This window comes from Leptodactylus fuscus, chromosome 11 (genome assembly GCF_031893055.1).
Source record: "Leptodactylus fuscus isolate aLepFus1 chromosome 11, aLepFus1.hap2, whole genome shotgun sequence".
NCBI classification, from domain to species: Eukaryota; Metazoa; Chordata; class Amphibia; order Anura; family Leptodactylidae; genus Leptodactylus; species Leptodactylus fuscus.
Window position 1 is genome coordinate 32,937,631 of NC_134275.1, and position 20,566 is coordinate 32,958,196.

The following is a 20,566-nucleotide window of genomic DNA, read 5'->3' on the forward strand; positions in this document are numbered from 1 at the left end:
GATGTCTTTATTGTGTCCGGGTTATCTTCTCATACATGTAGTGTCCCCTCCTGATTACCAGCCATGATGTCCTTATTGTGGTCAGGTTATCTTCCATTACATGTAGTGTCCTCCTGATAACCAGCCATGATGTCCTTATTGTGTCCGGGTTATCTTCTCATACATGTAGTGTCCTCCTGATAGCCAGTCATGATGTCCTTATTGTGGTTGGGTTATCTTCTCATATATGTAGTGTCCTCCTGATAACCAGCCATGATGTCCGTATTGTGTCCGGGTTATCTTCTCATACATGTAGTGTCCTCCTGATAGCCAGTCATGATGTCCTTATTGTGGTTGGGTTATCTTCTCATATATGTAGTGTCCTCCTGATAACCAGCCATGATGTCCGTATTGTGTCCGGGTTATCTTCTCATACATGTAGTGTCCTCCTGATAACCAGCCATGATGTCCTTATTGTGTCCGGGTTATCTTCTCATACATGTAGTGTCCTCCTGATAACCAGCCATGATGTCCTTATTGTGTCCGGGTTATCTTCTCATACATGTAGTGTCTCTGCATGATAACCAGCCATGATGTCCTTATTGTGTCCGGGTTATCGTCTCATACATGTAATGTCCCTGCCTGATAACCTGTCCACAATAAGGACGTCATGGCTGGGTTTCAGACCATAGAAAGTTCCTGTGTTCATGGTCATATCCAAAGAAGACAAAAGAACATCTAAAATGTTTAGAGAAAATCTGAAAACTCTACAAAATTTATAATTATTTATAATTGTAAAAATTGTTTAACTTTTAATTATCTACAAATGTAAATATCAGTGGCGTAAATACCGGGGTAGCAGGGGTAGCGGCTGCCACAGGGCCCGGGACATTAGGTGCCTGGCGACAGCCGCTACCCCTGTGCAGAGTTGGACTGGACCACTGGGAATCCCTTGGTGGGCCCCGAGCCCGGACTGTTAATTCCTCATTTTGCCAAAGCAGATGCACTGGTCAGGGGCAGGCTCACTATTATTTGCAGAAACAACGCCACTTTTGTCCATGGCTGTCTCTGGTATTGCAGCACGCCCGCATTCAAGTAACTGAAGCTGAGCTGCAATACCTGACAAGACCTATAGACATGAGTGGCGCTGTTCCTAGCCCCAGATAAACCCTTTATTGGATTTCGGAAGTAGGGTTAAAGTCTACAATGTCAATCTTTTCATAGGCATAAGACACACATCTCTTGTAACTCAGTACAATGTCTGCTCACAGGACAGAAAATGGTAACTTACTTGCTGGAAATTCATCTGCAGGTTCCATATAGAGTAGCACAAGCAAAATTAAGAAAAGAGAGGAAGAGAAAGCCGAGTTACAAGAGAGACTGGATACAGTTAGTGCAGCAGAACAGGCAGATAATGCAGCTATATATACATGTATATAGTGTAATGGCGGCTACATGCTGAAGGGTTATATGCAAAAGGTGACTATACTATATGCAAATTATTATATACTGTGACCTGCATAGAAGATCAAAATGGGACCCCAATACAGTGGTTGTATGCCACACAGGATAAAGGGGTCTGGGGTTTCCATGACCCTTGGGTCAATTCTCCATCCCTTTGCTTGATGACAATGCAGTTCCTCTGGAGCTCTGCATCGAAATGGGACTGAGCAGGGCAACCAACCCCATATAATGCTACAAGCATGGGTGCTAAATTTAGGGATAGGGATTGTTAGCAACATGTATGTCCAAATGCACCTCTACAAAAAAATACCATCTACAGGGAAGATGATGTGAAAATATTGGACAAAAATGATCATAATGACAATATTCATAAATAAAGGATACACAATTGCCATATTAGTAATGCATTGTATGTTCCATATAGTTGTGATATGATATGCAAGAGCCAAAGACTTCCATATAGTTAGATTGCACGTGTTCGGAGGCGCACAGTCATTTCCAGCCCTCTGGTAGTTCAGCAATGCTTGGCTACTAGTCCACGACACGGCCACATGGCGACACTGGTCACATCACATTGTAACTCTGCATCTAATGATTGTGAAAGTAGATGCATTGCAGTGTCCAACATAAAGCCACGGCTACACAACTGCTGGATATTAGGTCTGAGGTCACGTGTGACATGGCGTTCATAAACCACAATGGAAGTGATGTAAGATTTTCCTGCCACCGCCAAATCATGTCATGCATACATGCTATGGTCATGTGACTTGTCTTAGACAGTCTAAAGCTACACGTGAAATGCATTGCAAGAAGTGACACAATGGTGAGTGTGACTGTGGTCACATTGTACATCAAACACCAAACCTGTTGGATTTTTGGATGCAAATGGCATTGTTAACATTGGTACACTTGCGTATGTTTGCTGTCTGACGGGTGCAGAAAATCCTAAATCATATTTCACTTGCGGCCAAGTCCCACCATAAGGCTTCGGCCCCACATTGCAGAAAAGCTGCTTTTTTTGTTGCCTTAGACTGAAAGTTACAGACAAATCACTTATCATTTTTGGTAGTGTGAATTGTATTCAACTTGCTGTTTATACCAGTAAAGTGACTATATTACTCTCGCCCATGCACCTAGTTCCATATAGTGCTTTGGTACACAAAATTCTGTTTACCTACAGCCACCACTAGGGGCGCTCTCCACATACAGAGTCCTACAGCTGCCAAGGAAGTAATTAGTCATGTTTCTAGTAAGTAAAGTCTCACTGCTGACCTGATGTTCCTCATCCATATAGATACAGATACATGAACACAGCCCCTTACTCACTTATATCCTCTATATTATCTCCTCTCTAGATCCCGGGATTAAACCTATAAGCAATGACTAAGCAATGAGTAGGGAGGGGAACGAAGACTTCTATGAAGGAGACATCTATTATACTGGCTAATGAGGCCATTGTTTTCAGACATTTATTACTGTATGAGCTGCCAAATGTCAGACAACAGTCATTATATCATTACCATGGGGAAGACACATTAGGTGTAGAGTCATCTCACATCATATTACACTGTATATACATACAGTATAGTCTGCATACAATGCTCCGCAACTTTATATCTCTCTAGAGCTGTACTCATAATTCTGCTGGTTGCTATTGGATACAATCTACAGGCAGACAGGGTAGTTCCTGTCTTACAACATCCCCTGTCCATGTGTTGTATTGGACTATTAGAGCGGCTATGCTCGCGGACCCGGCCAACCATTCATGCAGTAATGGCCGGCATGTAGCTTCTGGGCCCCGATGCAAAATCTGTACCAGGCTCCTAACTATCCAATTATGTAACAACACCCAATGGTCCCTAAAGCCCTGGCACCCCCTCACATTACACCCCTTAAGTTTATGACTACAATGATGACAGCTGAGCATTGGGATTACATGTACTGGCCAACTGGCAACCAAGTGATCATCATACCAATTTATACTTAAAGGGATTTTCTACGGGGATTACCATGCGGTGCTTGGTGGAAAAATGACACTTCCCAGAAGTCACTAGAATCTGATCTGTCAGATAATGAGACTACAATACTGGCAAATCAATACTGTGAAAGCATCCATGTTGTGCTCATGTGACCTATATGTGATATTTGACCCACTAAGCAATATAACTAGGGTTATGTGTAGTACATGCCTGGGATCTAGAACACATAAATAGGTTTTATCCTTCAACTGGACAGAGGCAGGAGTCTACTATATGGGTATAAAAAGATATAAGTATCTGAACCCTATAAAAAGCAAAGCAATTTCGGCCATAAAGATTGGAAGAATGTCTTACACAAACACACGCGCGTGCGCGCACACGCACACGCGCACACACACACACAACTGTGAGGCTTTATTTTTTCAGGGTGATCCTTACTTTCTACATAGATCAAGTTTATAGAATTTCACTTTGGCCATTGAGTCTCTCAATAGGCTAAAACCTCTTGTTCTATAGAGATCACTTCTCAGCAGTCACCTCATTATATTACAGGCAGGATTACAATTACCACACCTACATACAGACAACACAGGACCCATCCTTCACAATAGATGATGCTATAAAAAACAAAAAAAACTTTGCAAGTCTTCAGTAGGTGATACCTTTTTTAATGGCTAACTCAATGATGACAGAATATGACGTTTCAAAGCTTTCCTCTGAGCTTCTTCTTCAGATATAACTAAAAAACACTCTGTAGAGGCTGCATATTTATAACTGGACACAGGGCTAGAATTACAGGAGGGAGGGGGGGAAGAGGCTAGTTACTATATACTTATAACAACAAACAATCAATTGCCAGATCCCCCAGTTCTTATCTTAATGGCTGTCTTAATGATGTGTATAAAAAGACATAAACCCACGTGAGATGTTCATCCCATTGTCCAACGTCTGGAATAGGGTCATGGCCTTGTACTCATAAATCAGTCGCTGTTTCCTTGATTTAAAGTTCCCTTTTAAGATCAAGATTTTCAACTCAGAATGAGAATTAATTCACATCGCCATACAATCAAACAACAGAGAACTGATCTTCCCGTGCCAAATCATTTTTGCCAGGAACACCACAGCATCATCAATGACATGAAAATCTTGATCTTAAAAGGGAACTTTAAATCAAGGAAACAGCGACTGATTTATGAGTACAAGGCCATGACCCTATTCCAGACGTTGGACAATGGGATGAACATCTCACGTGGGTTTATGTCTTTTTATACACATCATTAAGACAGCCATTAAGATAAGAACTGGGGGATCTGGCAATTGATTGTTTGTTGCTATAAGTATAAAGTAACTAGCCTCTTCCCCCCCTCCCTCCTGTAATTCTAGCCCTGTGTCCAGTTATAAATATGCAGCCTCTACAGAGTGTTTTTTAGTTATATCTGAAGAAGAAGCTCAGAGGAAAGCTTTGAAACGTCATATTCTGTCATCATTATGAGTTAACCATTAAAAAAGGTATCACCTACTGAAGACTTGCAAAGTTTTTTTTGTTTTTTATATTTTATAACCACTGGCTAACACGGTACCAAAACAAACATTTTCCTTTTACCTAATAGATGATGCTGACAGCTTCCCTCCTCCCCCTACCCGCACAATGATCTTTGCACAGGTCAATTGAGCCTACCCAGAATACTCTCCCATAGAGGTCAAGGACCAGATTTATTGTCTTTTACACCAGTTATCTGGCATACAAGCCATAAAACAGTCAAACATTTTTTTACACGTATCAGATCTTTTTTCATTTTTTTGCACCTCCCATACCACTTTCACGGACAGTGATGATCCCTGAAATCTACACCATAAATACTAGGATACCCTGTGAGTAACCTGAGTGTGGGTTTTTAGGATGACCACTAGACCTTTAGCAGAGGCCTCCATATCTTGATTTTATCCAGTATAAATATACGCACCTATAGAAATGACACGTTTGCGACCCTTGCCCGCAGACACATTACTAAGGTTATTAGCGCGCGCTACCTTATGCCACTTATGAATAATTAGAATCTAATTACCTAGACGATACATCCTGCTTGCTCATGCCGCGTGCTGCCACCCCTTGTACACTATTTGGATAATTGAATAAATAGGATATACCCAGTATTAATAATATTATAATAAGACGTCTTCTGCCTGTACAGATGATACTCGGCCATTGCTGCTTCTTATAGGAAAATAATCCAGACTGGTTTAAGACAAAGGATATCTGATACAGGGACACGATCCTCTCCAGGGGAACAACCTTAGCCAGCATTAATTCAAGGCCGGGTCATGGACGCCGCCATCAGATACAGAATATCCAGTGATTTACGCCAATGTTTAGAAGTAATGCAGAGAAGAAGGATCAGTAAATCCACACTCGGAGCCATAATGCCTTAGGAGGGATTGGCGGCTTATTATTGGCAGCCATGTTATTAACTCACTCGGCAGCGTATGACGGGAAGCTCGCAGATATCTGAAGCCCAATTGTTTTAGGAGGATTAGAATTCAATAATTATGGTTTCTATGGCAATGCTATGGCGATACTGTATTACCTGATGCAAATCTTCAGTAATATGAAGGAGTATATCAGACATGTGGCTGCTAGAGATGAGCGAACAGTGAAATGTTCGAAGTTCGAAATTCGATTCGAGTAGCTACTCAATACTTGACTGTTCGATCGAATATCGAACCCCATTATAGTCTATGGGGAAAAAATACTCATTAAGGGGGAAACCACTATTCGACTCAGGAGGGTCACCAAGTCCACTATGACACCCCAGGAAATGATGCCAACACCCTGGAATGCAACTGGGACAGCAGGGGAAGCATGCCTGGGGGCATCTAACATGCCCAAGTCCCTGTATTACGCCACTATCTCTGTCAGCTTGCGATATGCGGGAGCTGACTTTTTCCCATAGGAATGCATTGACCAGCGTTGATTGGCCGAATGCCATACAGAGTACAGCATTCGCCCAATCAACGCTGGTTCTGCCAAAGGCTCGTCTGTGAGGAGGCGGAGTCTAAGATTGGACCAGAATGGAGACTGCTGTGGACTGATCTTAGACTCCGCCTCCTCTGGAAGAACCAACATTGATTGGCCGAATGCTGTACTCTATATGGCATTCGGCCAATCAACGCTGGTCAATGCATTCCTATGCTAAGATGTAGAGGTGCTGGCTGTGCACTCAGCTCGGCTACACCGGAGATGCAATGTACATTTTTCCCTGTCAGTATGTCTTTGTAGAATAGGAGGAAATCCACGCAAACACAGGGAGAACATACAAACTCCTTGCAGATGTCGTCCTTGGCAGGAATCAAACCCAGGACTCCAGGGCCGCAGTGCTAACCACTGAGCTACCATTTTGCCCCTCACTAGGCCTCATTATTGACATGTGGTACCGAACCTAGTGAGGAAGCCCAATCTGCCTGACCACATATCACTATATACTACATACATAAGATGTCTTATCTTGACATGAACTGTCCTGTTATATAGACTTGGTCTCCATGATCATACAAGTCACAAATGTTTGTACAAATTGAGACTTTGCGCAAAAATTTGCAACCTTTTACATTTTCCTTTCCTGACTTGGGGTATGGCAAGGGAATGTGGCATGGCTGGCTGACTGAACCCACCAGATGTATAACTTATAACTGGCATGAATGATTCCTGAAACCTTCACCAGCTACAAGCTGTTGTAGATATCAGCGCCGGCACATGGCTAGGTGCAGGATACGTCTGATTTATGGGGAGGAACACCTTCTGCTAGTGCAGGGGATATGACAAATGATATTGAGAATGCCAGTCTTCATAAATCTGCCCTAATGTGAACATAGACCAAAGATGACAAAGTTATGAGGCTAAGGCCGTACGTTGTGCAACGCAGCTAAAAAAGTGGAAATTGATTAATTGTGTTTTTTGCTGCATTTTTATTTGCAATTTTTCTTCCCTTATTAAATAGATATGGAAATTACGAGCGTAAAATAGATTGCCGCGTGTCTGCAATGTGGGGTCTCATACTGGATGATACATTTGGTGCATCTTTAAATACTTTTATCTTACACCTTATCTTAAGTTTTACATCACCAATTGTTGACTTACAAAGAACTCCAATTTTGTGCCAAGGTTGGGCTCAGGTTGGCACAACTTAAAGGTGTTTTTTCCAGTAATTACATATTGATGACCTATCCTTACGTCATCTAATCTGGTTGCTAGAGAGTTGCTGGCTGAAGAGGCCGAAGGAGAGTGCTACTAGCTGCTGATGACATATTGATGCCCTGTCCCCGTGTATACCCCAATCTTGATAATCTTTGCACCATTGGAGGACCTCTCCTATATAATAAGGTGCAGGCCTCATCATGTATAAGGAGCATCCTCTAGGGGGCCAATGCATTCTCCAGGGGGCCAATGCACCTATACTTTATGTCAGAAAAATGGTTTAAACCTTGATAAATCTGGTCGCGCCTTGAACACCCTGACCCTGCTACAAGTTCAGCTCCTGAAACTAAGATCCTTGCACCTGCTCCAGAGGATCGTTTTTAATAAAACTAGGTCAAAGACTAAGGTTTCCTACACATCAGCTTTGTGTAATATCCACTTCTACAGTCCACACACGTCGCACATTATAAACCGTCAATTTGGCATTGGTCAAATGTCTAATAACAATTCCATATGTTTTCCCAGATTTATTCCAACAGAACTTCAGCTTTGGCTCCAAATTGTGTCCTTGCTGAAGTTCACCTCAATGAACATCAATGTCATCAGATTTTGATGCATTATAGTAATTTGCCGCTGGTAACACTATGTCGAATGATTCCATCCACACGGGCCAATTCTGTTATTTGGCACTACAGATCGATGCCAGGGTTCTCATACTTGGCCATGAATGCCTACTGATAGGTTCAGCCAAATGACTACATGAGACAAGAACCTTCATTAGATGACATGAGACACAACACACAGCCTGACACAGTAATGATACTAATCCGTAATTTGGAGGGGGGGTTAGGGAATGCACTTGAAGCCATTTAGGTTGCAATATTTTAGGCGGTTTTCAACTTACAGCTTCAGTAATGCAAAAGCAATGCAGATAGAGTAACTGAAATCAGCAAAACCTATTCCTATCAGGGCACGTCTGATGATGTCATATGCTGCCATATCATGCTACAAGGGAATGATCTCAAAATTGGGGCTCTTCTGCTGTTTCTACATTACAGGTCATGTGACTTCAGATATTAAATTTTCCAAAATTAATTTCAGGGCCATCAGATTTGATTCAGACCAAATATATTTGCTTCTAATTGAATGTGCCGATCGCCCTAAAAAGTCGCGTTTAACATTCTGAAGTCTCCTCGAACAGGATCCAACGATCTTTAATGCCAAGACAACTGCTACAACTGGCTACTGTGACTTGCACCTATAGTCTCTCATACTTTGCTGTGCGAGGTGGAGGGCTACTTGGGGAACCCACCACCTGAGGCCATCTCATCCTTCCACTCTGCAAAATGGAGACCTTCATTTTCAGTGATTTCAGTGAGAACTTGGATTTAAATAGACAATATTCAGTGATCAATCCCAAAAGGTTTGGATTCTCTGAAGTCTAAAATTTTTATCAAATTCGTAAGGAATTCAATTTGTGCCAGTTTGATTTGTATGTGACGGACTCAAGAATTTAGTAATGGCTGCCCGTCATCTGTGACTTGTTTTCCCCTACAGAGTAACTTTGAGATTGTATCATCATTGAGTCATGGCGATGCCATCATTTTGCAAGTGTCCTAGTAAAGCCTAAAGGTGCTCATACACCGTAAGTAGATTCCAGCTACTTCATGTCTCCCCACCTGTACCCGCCCACACTCTCCTAAGCCACAAGCACCGCCTTCATAGCGCTTTAAACACTAACCTGGGAGGCGGGGCAGTGAGGCGAGAAGACTGCAGCGTGGAGCGGCAGCGAGGCGAAGAAGAACACCAGAGCAGCGGAGCAGCCATCTCTGGAGGTAAGTAGCTACTAGAGATGTTAGTTTAGTCTCCCATTAGAATGAATGGAGGCAGCCGGCGCGCAGGGTTAAGGCTGTGTGCTGGCTGCTTCCATTCATTCCTATGGAACCGCAGCGGAGCCTTCACACTGAGTATACACTATATACTCAGTGTGAAGGCTAAGCCGATCTCGATCCCAACTAAAAAGATCGTGTTCGGAATTCCGATCGCGATCGTGAAATTTTCTCAATCGCCGATCGGAATCCGATTTTTTCCGAACACGATCGCTCAACCCTATTCCTTACCAATCTCTGTAAGTCTGGTGTCTGATACAATAACTAGAGTCTCTAATGTCAAGACATATGTAGATAAGGGGGTGGGGTTCTGAGCTATGATAACGTCCCCTCTGATTGGAGCTCTGAGTCACACCCTCTTGTCTGCTTCTGCCTGACACCGCCCACTTGACATTAGAGCATCTAGTTAGCATATCAGACACCAAAACTAACTGATTACAAAGGAAAGGTGGGGGCGAGAGAAAAAATTACAACTGTGCCAGAATCGGTGGAGGGGTAAGGATAAAAAGTGCTCGAGTTGGTGAAAGGTCTGTTTTAAGTTTTAAATGCACTAGAAGAGGGTTTATACTTTATTGGGTCATGGAATATAGTCTATTGGAATTCAAGTTCTCCTTGCCTAATGTTGCAATTCAGTGTGACTAATATAGAATGAAACAGATATCTAAAGGGGGCAAATAATTCACAGTATCATGAAAAGAAGTTGGATAGAAAGTCTTCTACCAGCCATGGCCTATAATTCCCTAGACTATACAGTCTTAGTAGATTCTTATTTTTTCATTTACCCGACAGACTGAACCTTAATGCTGCGCTCGCTCCCCCTGTATCAGAACAATTAGCGCGACATAACAGCAGAATTGTAGACGCCGCTCTGCGCTCACAACTTGCTAGCCTGGGGAATTACTCACTGTCTCAGATCAGCTTGCTTGTAGCGAAAACTAGGGCAAGTCAGAGCGCTTGGAAAGAACGGTGACATCCACAATGAGTTTTTCTGACCTTGGCAGCACATAGGAAAAAAGTAAAAATAGAGGCGACGCGCAAATACAAGTTATTAGGGAGCAAACTAATTACTGTGTGTTTTCTAAATCGCGGAGCGTTTACCGTGACATCCATTCATATTACATTGTGACAGGGAATCAGCCACAGTACAGACAGCACAGCGTGAAAGAGAATATATGGTAATTAATTGTATCACCGACGAGCTAGGGGTTTACTTCAAGGGGAATTCCATTTCTAGATAAAATACTATCGTATATATGATATGCTTTAAAAGCCGGACAGGTGGTCAGTTGTCTCTTCCACTCTTTGTAATATCAGTTTGGGGAAGGTTCTTTTATGTTCTAACATGACTGTTCCCCAGTTCACTAAGCAAGGTCTATAAAGACATGGTTGGAGGAATCTGACGTGGAAGAACTTGGCCAGCTGCACAGAGCTTTGACCTCAACCCCATCCAACACCATTAGGATGAACTAATGATGGGTGAACCTTGTGAGATTCATTTCACACTCACAAGGCTGCTCACAAGTTTTTGGGTTTGGTCCAGATCTGATGTCCAAGTTCTCTTAAGACCACAGAGTATAATAAGCAGTATCCCAGATGAGGTGCGACAACGTATAAAACATTGATACTCACCTCTCTTGGGTGTCTAGTCTTTTTTGTGAGTATAGGGTCTTCACCAGTAAGTTTTTATGGCCTCTTCACTGATGTCATACACAATAGGGATCACCACCGAGGCCTGTGTTTGAGTCTCAGTGGCCTTGTGGGACATGCTATGACACCATGACATTTTGACCCACTGTCATGATGTGAACACGACTAATGTGACAGCTGAGATGCATTCAGCCTCAATGGTGACCTCAGGTGTGTGTGACATCAGAGAAGATGCTGGAAAAGACCACAAGAGCCTGCAGGTGAAGACTGGACGCCGGGAAAGAAGGCTAAATGCCCAGGATTGTTGAGGAAAGGTATTATGCTCTGTTCTCATGGAATAACGCGCCGCACATTTATACACGTAAACACGTGTCAGAGCGAGGCGCTTCAAAACAGATCCCATTGAATTCAATGGGTGCCGGCTTACGCGTGCTACCCATTGAAATCAATGGGTTATAAAGCCTCCCATTGATTTCAATGTGTAGCGCGCATAAGCCGGCACCCATTGAAATCAATGGGATTTGTTTTGAAGCGACTCGCTCTGACACGTGTTTACATGTCTAAATGAGCAGCGCGTTATTCCGTGGGAACAGAGCCTTAGTGTTTTCTAATTTTTCTGCATCTCCCCTGCCCCTCCACATATTATACTTTGGGGTGTGAAGGCAACCCAGAACATAATATTGATTTGTGGGCAGCAAATCCTCAAAATCTCAGGTTCAAACGAATATATAATAAACCTTGTTACAAACCAGTTCACTTATGTCTAGTATGGAGATGGCAAGCAAAACGCTCTCATCTAACACCACAAATACTCTTCTGAATGAATGGATGACAATTCCCATTGACACCTCCATAATCTTGTATAAACCCTTCCCAGAAGAGTGGGAGCTGTTTCAGCAGCAACGGAGTGACAAATCCAATCTAAAGCCATAAAAAAATGTGGATATCTCTGGCGACCACATGAAGTAGTATAGAAATCAGTAGTATAGATCTGTATACACTCCATGTCTTGCACAAACGTTAGTGTTTACTGACATTTTGGCATTCTCATCTTGACCCAAGAATAACTGTATATGAAATGGTTTAGATATGGAACACGGTATATAGACTTTGGTCATCAGTAAGTAAGGCAGCGTCTATGGGGCTCTTGAAATAATGGATTTTACGACTGACTTGTGCTTCATTACGATTCTATGAGTGTCAGTGTACAAGGATACAGACAGAATACAAGACAAAACAGGCCTGACCGGATGACATGATGGGTATGAGAGTCAGGTTAAGATGATGTCAGAAGCAGGAGGTATCACCATTACCCTGACTCCAGAGTATGTGGAAGTCACTCTGCCCCAGGCTTGTCACTTAAGATTTATTGAAGATGTTGCCATCAGCACTTAGAAGCCTCCTTATTGAAGGTTGAGCTAGAGATTTAATGAGAGATGAAATGCCTCTTCTAGACCCTGTATCCTTGTGTCTACTGCTGAACAGTTACCTAGAGATACCATGACACTTACTGACATGGCCGGCTGGTACCTCGTAGCCTAAGGATATTCTTACTGACTCATCCAAGAATAAAACTTTCTAAGGTCCTTAGTCTTACTAAGATGTCACTACAATGTACCATGTACCAAAAACAGCTGGAGTATGCAGTAGGTTTCACCAGGATATAAGTCACATCCTCATTGGTCATCATAGACACCAATGCAAGACAAGTGCGACTGCCTGAAACCTGAGATGTCGCTAAATTAAAGCACTAAATTAATTGGATGACAAGTCACGCAGATGTTTTTGAGACTTGCTGTCATGTGACTTGTGTCACCATCTAGCCCTAACCTAAAGATCACAGGTCACTTAGTAGCCAACATAGCCATAATACACATGGATGTGGAGCCTAATATTAAGCTTCTGGGTCTCAATCTGAAATCAGGGTCCCCTTGTACCCCATCTCCCTCAGCCACAAGGGACAAGGTGTGACTATTACTATTACACCCTCTATAGGTACACCACTGCTGACAGGGCTCAACATTTATGACTTCTTTAATCTTTTATATAGGGCTGCAAGTAAACCAACAAGGTCATCTCATTACAGATTTTGCATTGGGGTCCAAAAGCTTCAAGTTACATATCTCCACTTTCAGACATCACTATGCCCCCTTCCTTGTGAAGTGGGCATGGATGTAATCAGCTCCCTTTTGTGATATCCTTTTGGATATCACAAGACGTATCCCCAAGGACAAGGAGAGCATTGAAACATACTTGGGATAATGGGCATGTAGGTTGCATAACTGAGACATCCATTGATGTCTAGAATGGGCATAACCAAAGGTGCAACTTGAAGCTTTTGGACCCCAATGCAAAATCTGTAATTAGGCCCCTAAATACTACATGCCATTTAGAATAGGTGTGTATTGTATGTGGCAGAGGGGGCTTTGGGCCCCCCTCAGGTTCCAGGGCCCAGTAGAGACTGCTACCTCGGCATTCCTTATAGCCACAACCACTGCCAGAATATAAAAGAGGACAAATTGCTCCATGTATTAAAACTTGGATTTTTGGGTCATGTAACCAACATAACTATCACCCCAGATATGATTACACTGCTCTCCCTATCACCTATATAAAGTGTCAGTAATTGTTAGGGAGCAAAACTTCCAAAAGCCTCCCTTTAGCTTATCAGACTTATTCCTGGTACAATATAATATAATATAATATAATATAATATAATGGTTCTGCCTATAGAATAGGTAAAAAATCCACATATACGACTATGGAAGAGTCTGACATCTAGTACAACTCATTGCTGATACTCTGATATGTCACCTGTAGTTTTGCATAGGACGATAGATAAACCTCCAGTATTAGTTTCCCCTTCCTCTTTTACATCTACATGGGCTTAAATTTTTGGCACAATACCCATTTACTGTAAGAATCATTCACATTGCTTTTGCTTTCAAAGGCACCTTGGCCTATTCTGCTCCATCCCTCTGGGAAACCAATTCCAACAATTTGCAGACCACCGGGAACCAATAATATGCTGTATCTTTTGTGCAACAGAACAAAATAGGAAAAAGGGTTGAAAGCCCCTAATAAGATTTTCAAAGGCTGTATTTACAGAGCCCCCCGTTTAGTCTTTCATCGCGCGGACGTCTGTTGTAATCTCCAAATTTCAGGCTACTATTGTATAATGTCTGATACAAATCATCAATGGGTTCCTTTACATTTATTATTACTCTGTCATTTGATAGATTGGAAGCTTTTGGCCTGACAAACCCACATAGCAAGATGCAGCAGTGCTTAAGAGGTTATAGGGCTACATTGTGCTTACATTGCTTACCTGCAGTCCTATGTAACACTATAAGGAGCACATTAGTGCAAATACTGATGTGCCGATAATGCAGCAATGGAGGCAGAGATTCACAAAGGGAAACACCAATACATTCAGGTCACCCTAATCTATCTATAGGGCAGGGGGGATTTGCTGGACAAACACACTTTAGGTTACCTTTATGTTTATGGTAACCTTACTGGTAGAGAAACCCAATTTTATTCATCCTATTAGGAAATTCTCAGGCTCCTTTTTCCATTATGGGGAGTACAGTGTGGCTACAAAGAGGGTCTGGAGGACCTGGTACATGGGTGAATTACACAGATGTCCTATTGAAGTCATTAGTCCACGTGTAATGCTTCATTTCACCAGTGGTGGTGCTGCTGGAAAATTGCTGTTGATTGCTCGGGGTCTCTAGTAACAGGAGCCTTCTAACAAAATATATTGTCTGTAGCGGAGGGGCCCTTTAAGTCCTAATGTAAGCTCAATTGTCTCCATACGTACATTTTCTTTCAGATATATATATACACACACACACATATACAAGGTGAGGTTACTTATTAAAGCCAAGAAGGGCAAGGTTCACACTCGAGTCCACGTGGGTCATATGGTGTATATTTCCCCATGGAAACTGGAGCGTGAAGTGACTATATAACATGTGATATTCATTACAGGACTGCAGCTATATTTTCTTTTTAAAAATACATCCTGGATTTGTTTCTATATAAAAACCACATGTACATTACCGTATACATATGCCTTTCGTGGGACTTTTACAACTTTTTCATATTTTGTCTCTCCACATTAAAACCAAAAGCAAACAATATTATAACAGTGAAATCTTAGGATAGTCTTAAAGAAAAATCCAACGACCCAAAATCCATTGTATTCATAAATACTGCACACATGGAAGTAAGCAACAGTGAAAACAATAACTGTTAAATAACAGTCACGGGTGAATATATAACGCCAGCAGGATAGATATTAGTTGGCTAAGATACTGTATAAACCTTAGAGAAAAATAGATAATAGATATACATTGTGATAGGTACTGTAGATAGATAAGAGGTAGATAAATAGAGATAAGAGGTAGTTTTGTACATAGATGGAGAAAGGTATATAGATAGATAAGAGGTAGATATGTAGATAGATCGATAGATAGAGATAGATAGATAGATAGATAGATAGATAGATAGATAGAAGATAGACAGATAGATAGATATGTGATAGACTATCACTTTTATTATAATAATAGTAGAACATCAGGTCATATATTGGGACTTATTAACTAGAAGGAGTTTCTAATAACAATTATTATAATAAATGTAGGCAATAAATGACATTTCAGGCACAGCGGCTCGATGTATTACATTACTATTGATGGTGCAAAAGTTATCAGTTAAAATAGAGAATTCTATGTTGCTTTAAATAACAGCTTAGAGCAGCTCTGCTACATGTGTATATATAGACACATACTGTATACACTCCTAGTTGCTATTCTGGATACACTAGATTCTCCCTGTGGACTGTAAGGAGCTAATGACAAGTGTGGCACCTGCTGTCTGTCTATTGTCAGCTGCTGTCCAAGGTGCTGACTGTATACTGTACATTGTAGCCCTGCCCCTTCCAGTGAGCTGGCCATAGTGCTGAATGAGAAACTGCTCTAGAAGCAGCGCAATCCCTGTGCTGTCCTGGGCTACATTATGCTACTTGTGCTTGCCCTGTGCTATCCTGGATTACCCTGTATCCCATGTGCTTCCCCTGTGCTATACTGGACTATTCTGTGCTTTCTTGTGCTTCCTTATGTTCCTGGCACTGCCCTGGACAACTCTGTGCTGCCCTGTGTTCCTGGCACTGCCCTAGAATACTCTGTACTCCTTGTGCTTCCCTGGATCACTCTGTAGTGCCCTGTGCTCCTTGTGCTTCCCTGGACTAATCTGTGCTGCCCTGTGCTCCTTGTGCTTCCCTGGAATATCCTGTGCTCCTTGTGCTTCCCTGGACTATCCTGTGTTCCTTGTGCTTCCCTGGACCACCCTGTGCTGCCCTGTGCTCCTTGTGCTTTCCTGCAAGTGTCATAGTAAGATCCTACAAATCAGAAGATACTATAATGAACAGGGATCACAGCACACACAACCACAGAGACAGATGTTGTTGGTTATATTCAGTTTACTCACAATCTTTAGGTAAATCCAAGGCTTGGATGCTGCTGCAGAGCAGGGTAACCAAGACAGTCCCCAGAACACATGCTGATTCTGTCATAGACATAGCAGGGATTCCTTGTCTTTACAGCCCAGGATGACTTAAGTATAAAGGGTTCCACCTGTCAGGGAGAGAGAGGAGATGAGTGACAGAAATCACAGCCTGCTTCTTAGACCCTCCTTTCCTTGCAAGTACATTGCAGATGAGGGATGCTGAGGAAGGGGAGGAGACAAGGAGAGGTGTCAGATTTAACTCTTTGTTAGTTTTCATTGCAATGCTTCACATTTTGCGTACACATGGAAGGATTAATTGTCTGAGGGTCATGTTAGTTCACCACTGTGTACTGCATGGCAGAATATGTTGGTGCTATATAAAGCATAATGCACAGAGGAATGTAATTGGATGGTTCATCTGCAACAATTACGACTTCAGGAGCTTATGCTTATAGCAATTTCCTGTGTATAGACCCTGAATGGCAGCACAGAGTCCCCACTACTCACTATTACAGAGCACTGAGGACTCTGCCACCGTATTCTATGGAAAATTCCTCCATTATATGTCATGCCATGAAATTCAGGAATAAAAACCTTATTAAAGGTAAATGAAGGGACAATAGAGACCCACAGAATTCAGTGATTGTCCTGTTACGGATCTAGATTACATCGTAGCCCAGTGATAATGCCTGTATATGTTTCATGGCTTTAGATCAGGTTAAAGCACACCTTCAGATCTGTGCACATAGTGCCATGGTGTATAGTGCCACTTGTGGAATAGTATGTCCAAGAGTCTGGGTGCTTAGCCTGATAGCAGGGGTGCAGACCCCATGTGGGTACTGTGCTCTGTGGTGGTCATCACTGCACCTAGTAGAATAGGGACCCACAATACACAGACCAACAGGAAGTAACTTGTGGTCTTATATACCTGGATGTATGTATATACTAAGAACTTCATGTTCAATTATGGTAGATTTTGCTGGAAAGCCTAGATCAATGTATAATACTGGATGTGGTCCATCCTTATATATAGAAAGAAATACATGTATACATGCATTAGTTCATTGCAATGTAATGTGGAAAGAAGAAGCACTACATGTAAACACATATAGACATACATATACACATGCAAGGCCATTGTAATGTAATGTGGAGGAGGAGAGGCACCACACACACACACAGACATACACACAAACACACACAGACAGACATATACACAAACACAGACAGACATACACACAAACACACACAGACAGACAGACACACAGACGCACACAGACACACTAGTTCATTGCAATGTAATGTGGAGAAGGAAGTACATCACACACAGACACATAGATATAGACATACACATACAGTACACACTAGTTCATTGCAATGTAATGTGGAAGAGAGACACAACACACACACACACACACACAACACACACAGAAAGACATACATATACATCTCACACATTAGTTCCTTGCAATGTAATGTGGAGGAGGAGGCACAACACACGGCACACACACTATCTGCATCCTCTGTTGTGCTACATACAAGAATGAAAGAAAACAGGCCTCTTTAATTATGGAACAAAAAAAACCTCCGCTTCTCCTGAGACATCTATGTCTGCCAGACAGCCCAAGTCTCCCCGGGAGATGAGGAAAGATGGGTAAATGACTAAGAGCCCAGGGTGCCAGCTGAGATCATGCACTCACCCAGGCACCAAATGCCTCCATAAAACCTTACTAATGCTCCTTCCTATCTGTATAATTGGATCCAGGACATAACTAGTACACAGCAGGCTGACATGTGGCCATCACTGATATAGCTACAGATGTTGTATATCTCTTGTATGGCCAGATGGAACACATAGGAAGAAGCAATATAGCTTTTCGTAGAGAGACCTTAAACTAAGAGCCCCTGGATCCCAGTGCGGATGGCATATACCTACATAACCATATATAAGCTATGCCCATATGACAGGTTGTAATATAGCGACTCCTTTCTATCAAAACCCGTGAAAGAGTCAGAGTTACTTTGCTGCCCCTAGCCCTTAACTAAATAATTGTATCTTGGCACCACCCAGCACCCAAGGTCGTCATTTTTCAGAAAATTGATGTAATTATTATTTTTCTATGTTATTCTTATGGGGTTTTTTACATCATTATTATTACTGTTAGTATTTACTTATTTTTATTGGATATTGTTTAATTTGATTATTATTATTATTATTATTATTATTATTATTATTATTATTCGTATTTATTGTTTTACATTTTTCTCTGCTGTTGAATTTATTATTTTACTATTTGAATATTTTGTAGATTTTTCTAAGAATTATTCTTATTTTTTTTATTATTTATTTATTTTATTATGTATTTGTTTAATTTGTATATTATTATCATTTCATATTTTTCTATATTATTGTTACATTATTATATGTATGGATTTTAACATACTTATCCAGATTTTCTATACGACTCCTTCTTGCCTTTTCCCAGCTCGTGTTACTTTCTGCGCTGAATTACTTTCTAGCACCGCTCACAGACATACCGTATTGATCTCTCTCCTGGATCTATCCACTTCCCTCCCCCAAATATACAGCAAGTGACACAAGCAATAAGCCCTGAGCTGGCTCTGCTAAATGGCGGCACTTTATTCTGTCACTTTAACATCTGAATTGAGTAGAGGGAGTGGGAGGAGGGGATAAGGAACACAAAGAAGTATATAAAGCCAACCACATGTGGCCACTGGCTGGTTTTGTGTTTGTTATATTGTTGCAGTATATTATTGTGTGTGATCCTGGTAGACCATGTCTTATACAGGAACTTATGCTGAGACTGTGCCTTTATTTAACACTAAATGTCAGGCGGCCATTGTTTAGGATGGGGAAATGTCAGTGCATCCCGAAATGTCAGTGTGCAAGTTTTTGTGACCTAAAGTAGAGTATCAGTGTATTATTGTTCTGGATAGAGCTTTAGGTGTTCAGGAAAGCTAGTGCTTGCTTACTACAGTGCTTAAAGGAACACTCCACCTAGATATGAATGCTAAAAGTACACAAGGAATATAGCGCCCCTCCTTGTTTGTCAGTATACAGCTGAATGATCCAAATATCCTTGCAGAAATCCTGCAGAGACAACAGTCTTGAAGAAATCTTACCTGCGCCATCTTTGGTTGGATACCAATTAGGGCTTAGCTAAGGGGGCAGTGCATAACTGTCTTTTGAGTGTGAACAGGACACAGCAGGGAGGTTCCTGCTCCAGCAAGTTGATTTACAGCTAGATACGGGGCAATGGGAAGAAGGAGGACATCATGGTGGAGCTTATAGGACGCAGAGAGATCATTTCCTTATATATTTCTTAGTATGAGTTGAAGAGAGTCAGTTCTATGATAACCCGTTCTAGGACAATGTGAATGTAATAGAGTGTAGGTCCTCTATGTAAAACCTTCTGCTAGCCCAGGTGGTGAGCGGCTACCATCGTGGACCAGCTGCCACCTAAAATCCTGCTAAAAGGTGATCTTCAAATAAAAGCAACATGCAAAAACCCCTTTAATAACTTGTGAAATCTTACTTTTACTCCTATCATGCCTAAGACTCGACTTGATTTCCATTAGGCTCCTCATCCTCAGGGGGGGGTAGATCTATTATGCCTTGTACACTAGTTTTTAGACCCTAGATTATAATAAGTAGTGGTCTAAGGCCTTAAAAAAAAAAAAAAAATTATACTCACCTTCCATTACCTTTTTTGGGTCTCCTAACAGCGTTTGGTGATGTCATGGACCCAGGGTCACCGTGATTGGGCTCCAGCAGTCACATGGGCACACTGAGTGTCATGACGTCATGATGCTCCGAGTGTCCATGTCACCACTAAGGCCCAATCCCAGGCCTTGGTGGTGACACCAGATACATGACATTACGG

General features: G+C 41.8%; 1 protein-coding gene across 2 annotated transcripts in view; it reads right to left on the reverse strand.

The window, feature by feature from the left end:
• The window catches only part of L1CAM (L1 cell adhesion molecule), a 143,417-nt gene that overhangs the window by 38,155 nt on the left and 84,696 nt on the right, over positions 1-20,566 (reverse strand). Inside the window, exons 2-3 of one of the 2 annotated variants that reach the window (XM_075260169.1) lie at positions 16,644-16,789; positions 1,271-1,285 (exon numbers count right to left, since the gene is read on the reverse strand). In XM_075260169.1, coding sequence (XP_075116270.1) covers positions 1,271-1,285; positions 16,644-16,734 — 106 coding nt within the window. In that variant the 5' untranslated portion in view covers positions 16,735-16,789. The remainder of the gene's footprint in view (positions 1-1,270; positions 1,286-16,643; positions 16,790-20,566) is intronic. The other variant, XM_075260170.1, reaches the window with a different exon arrangement.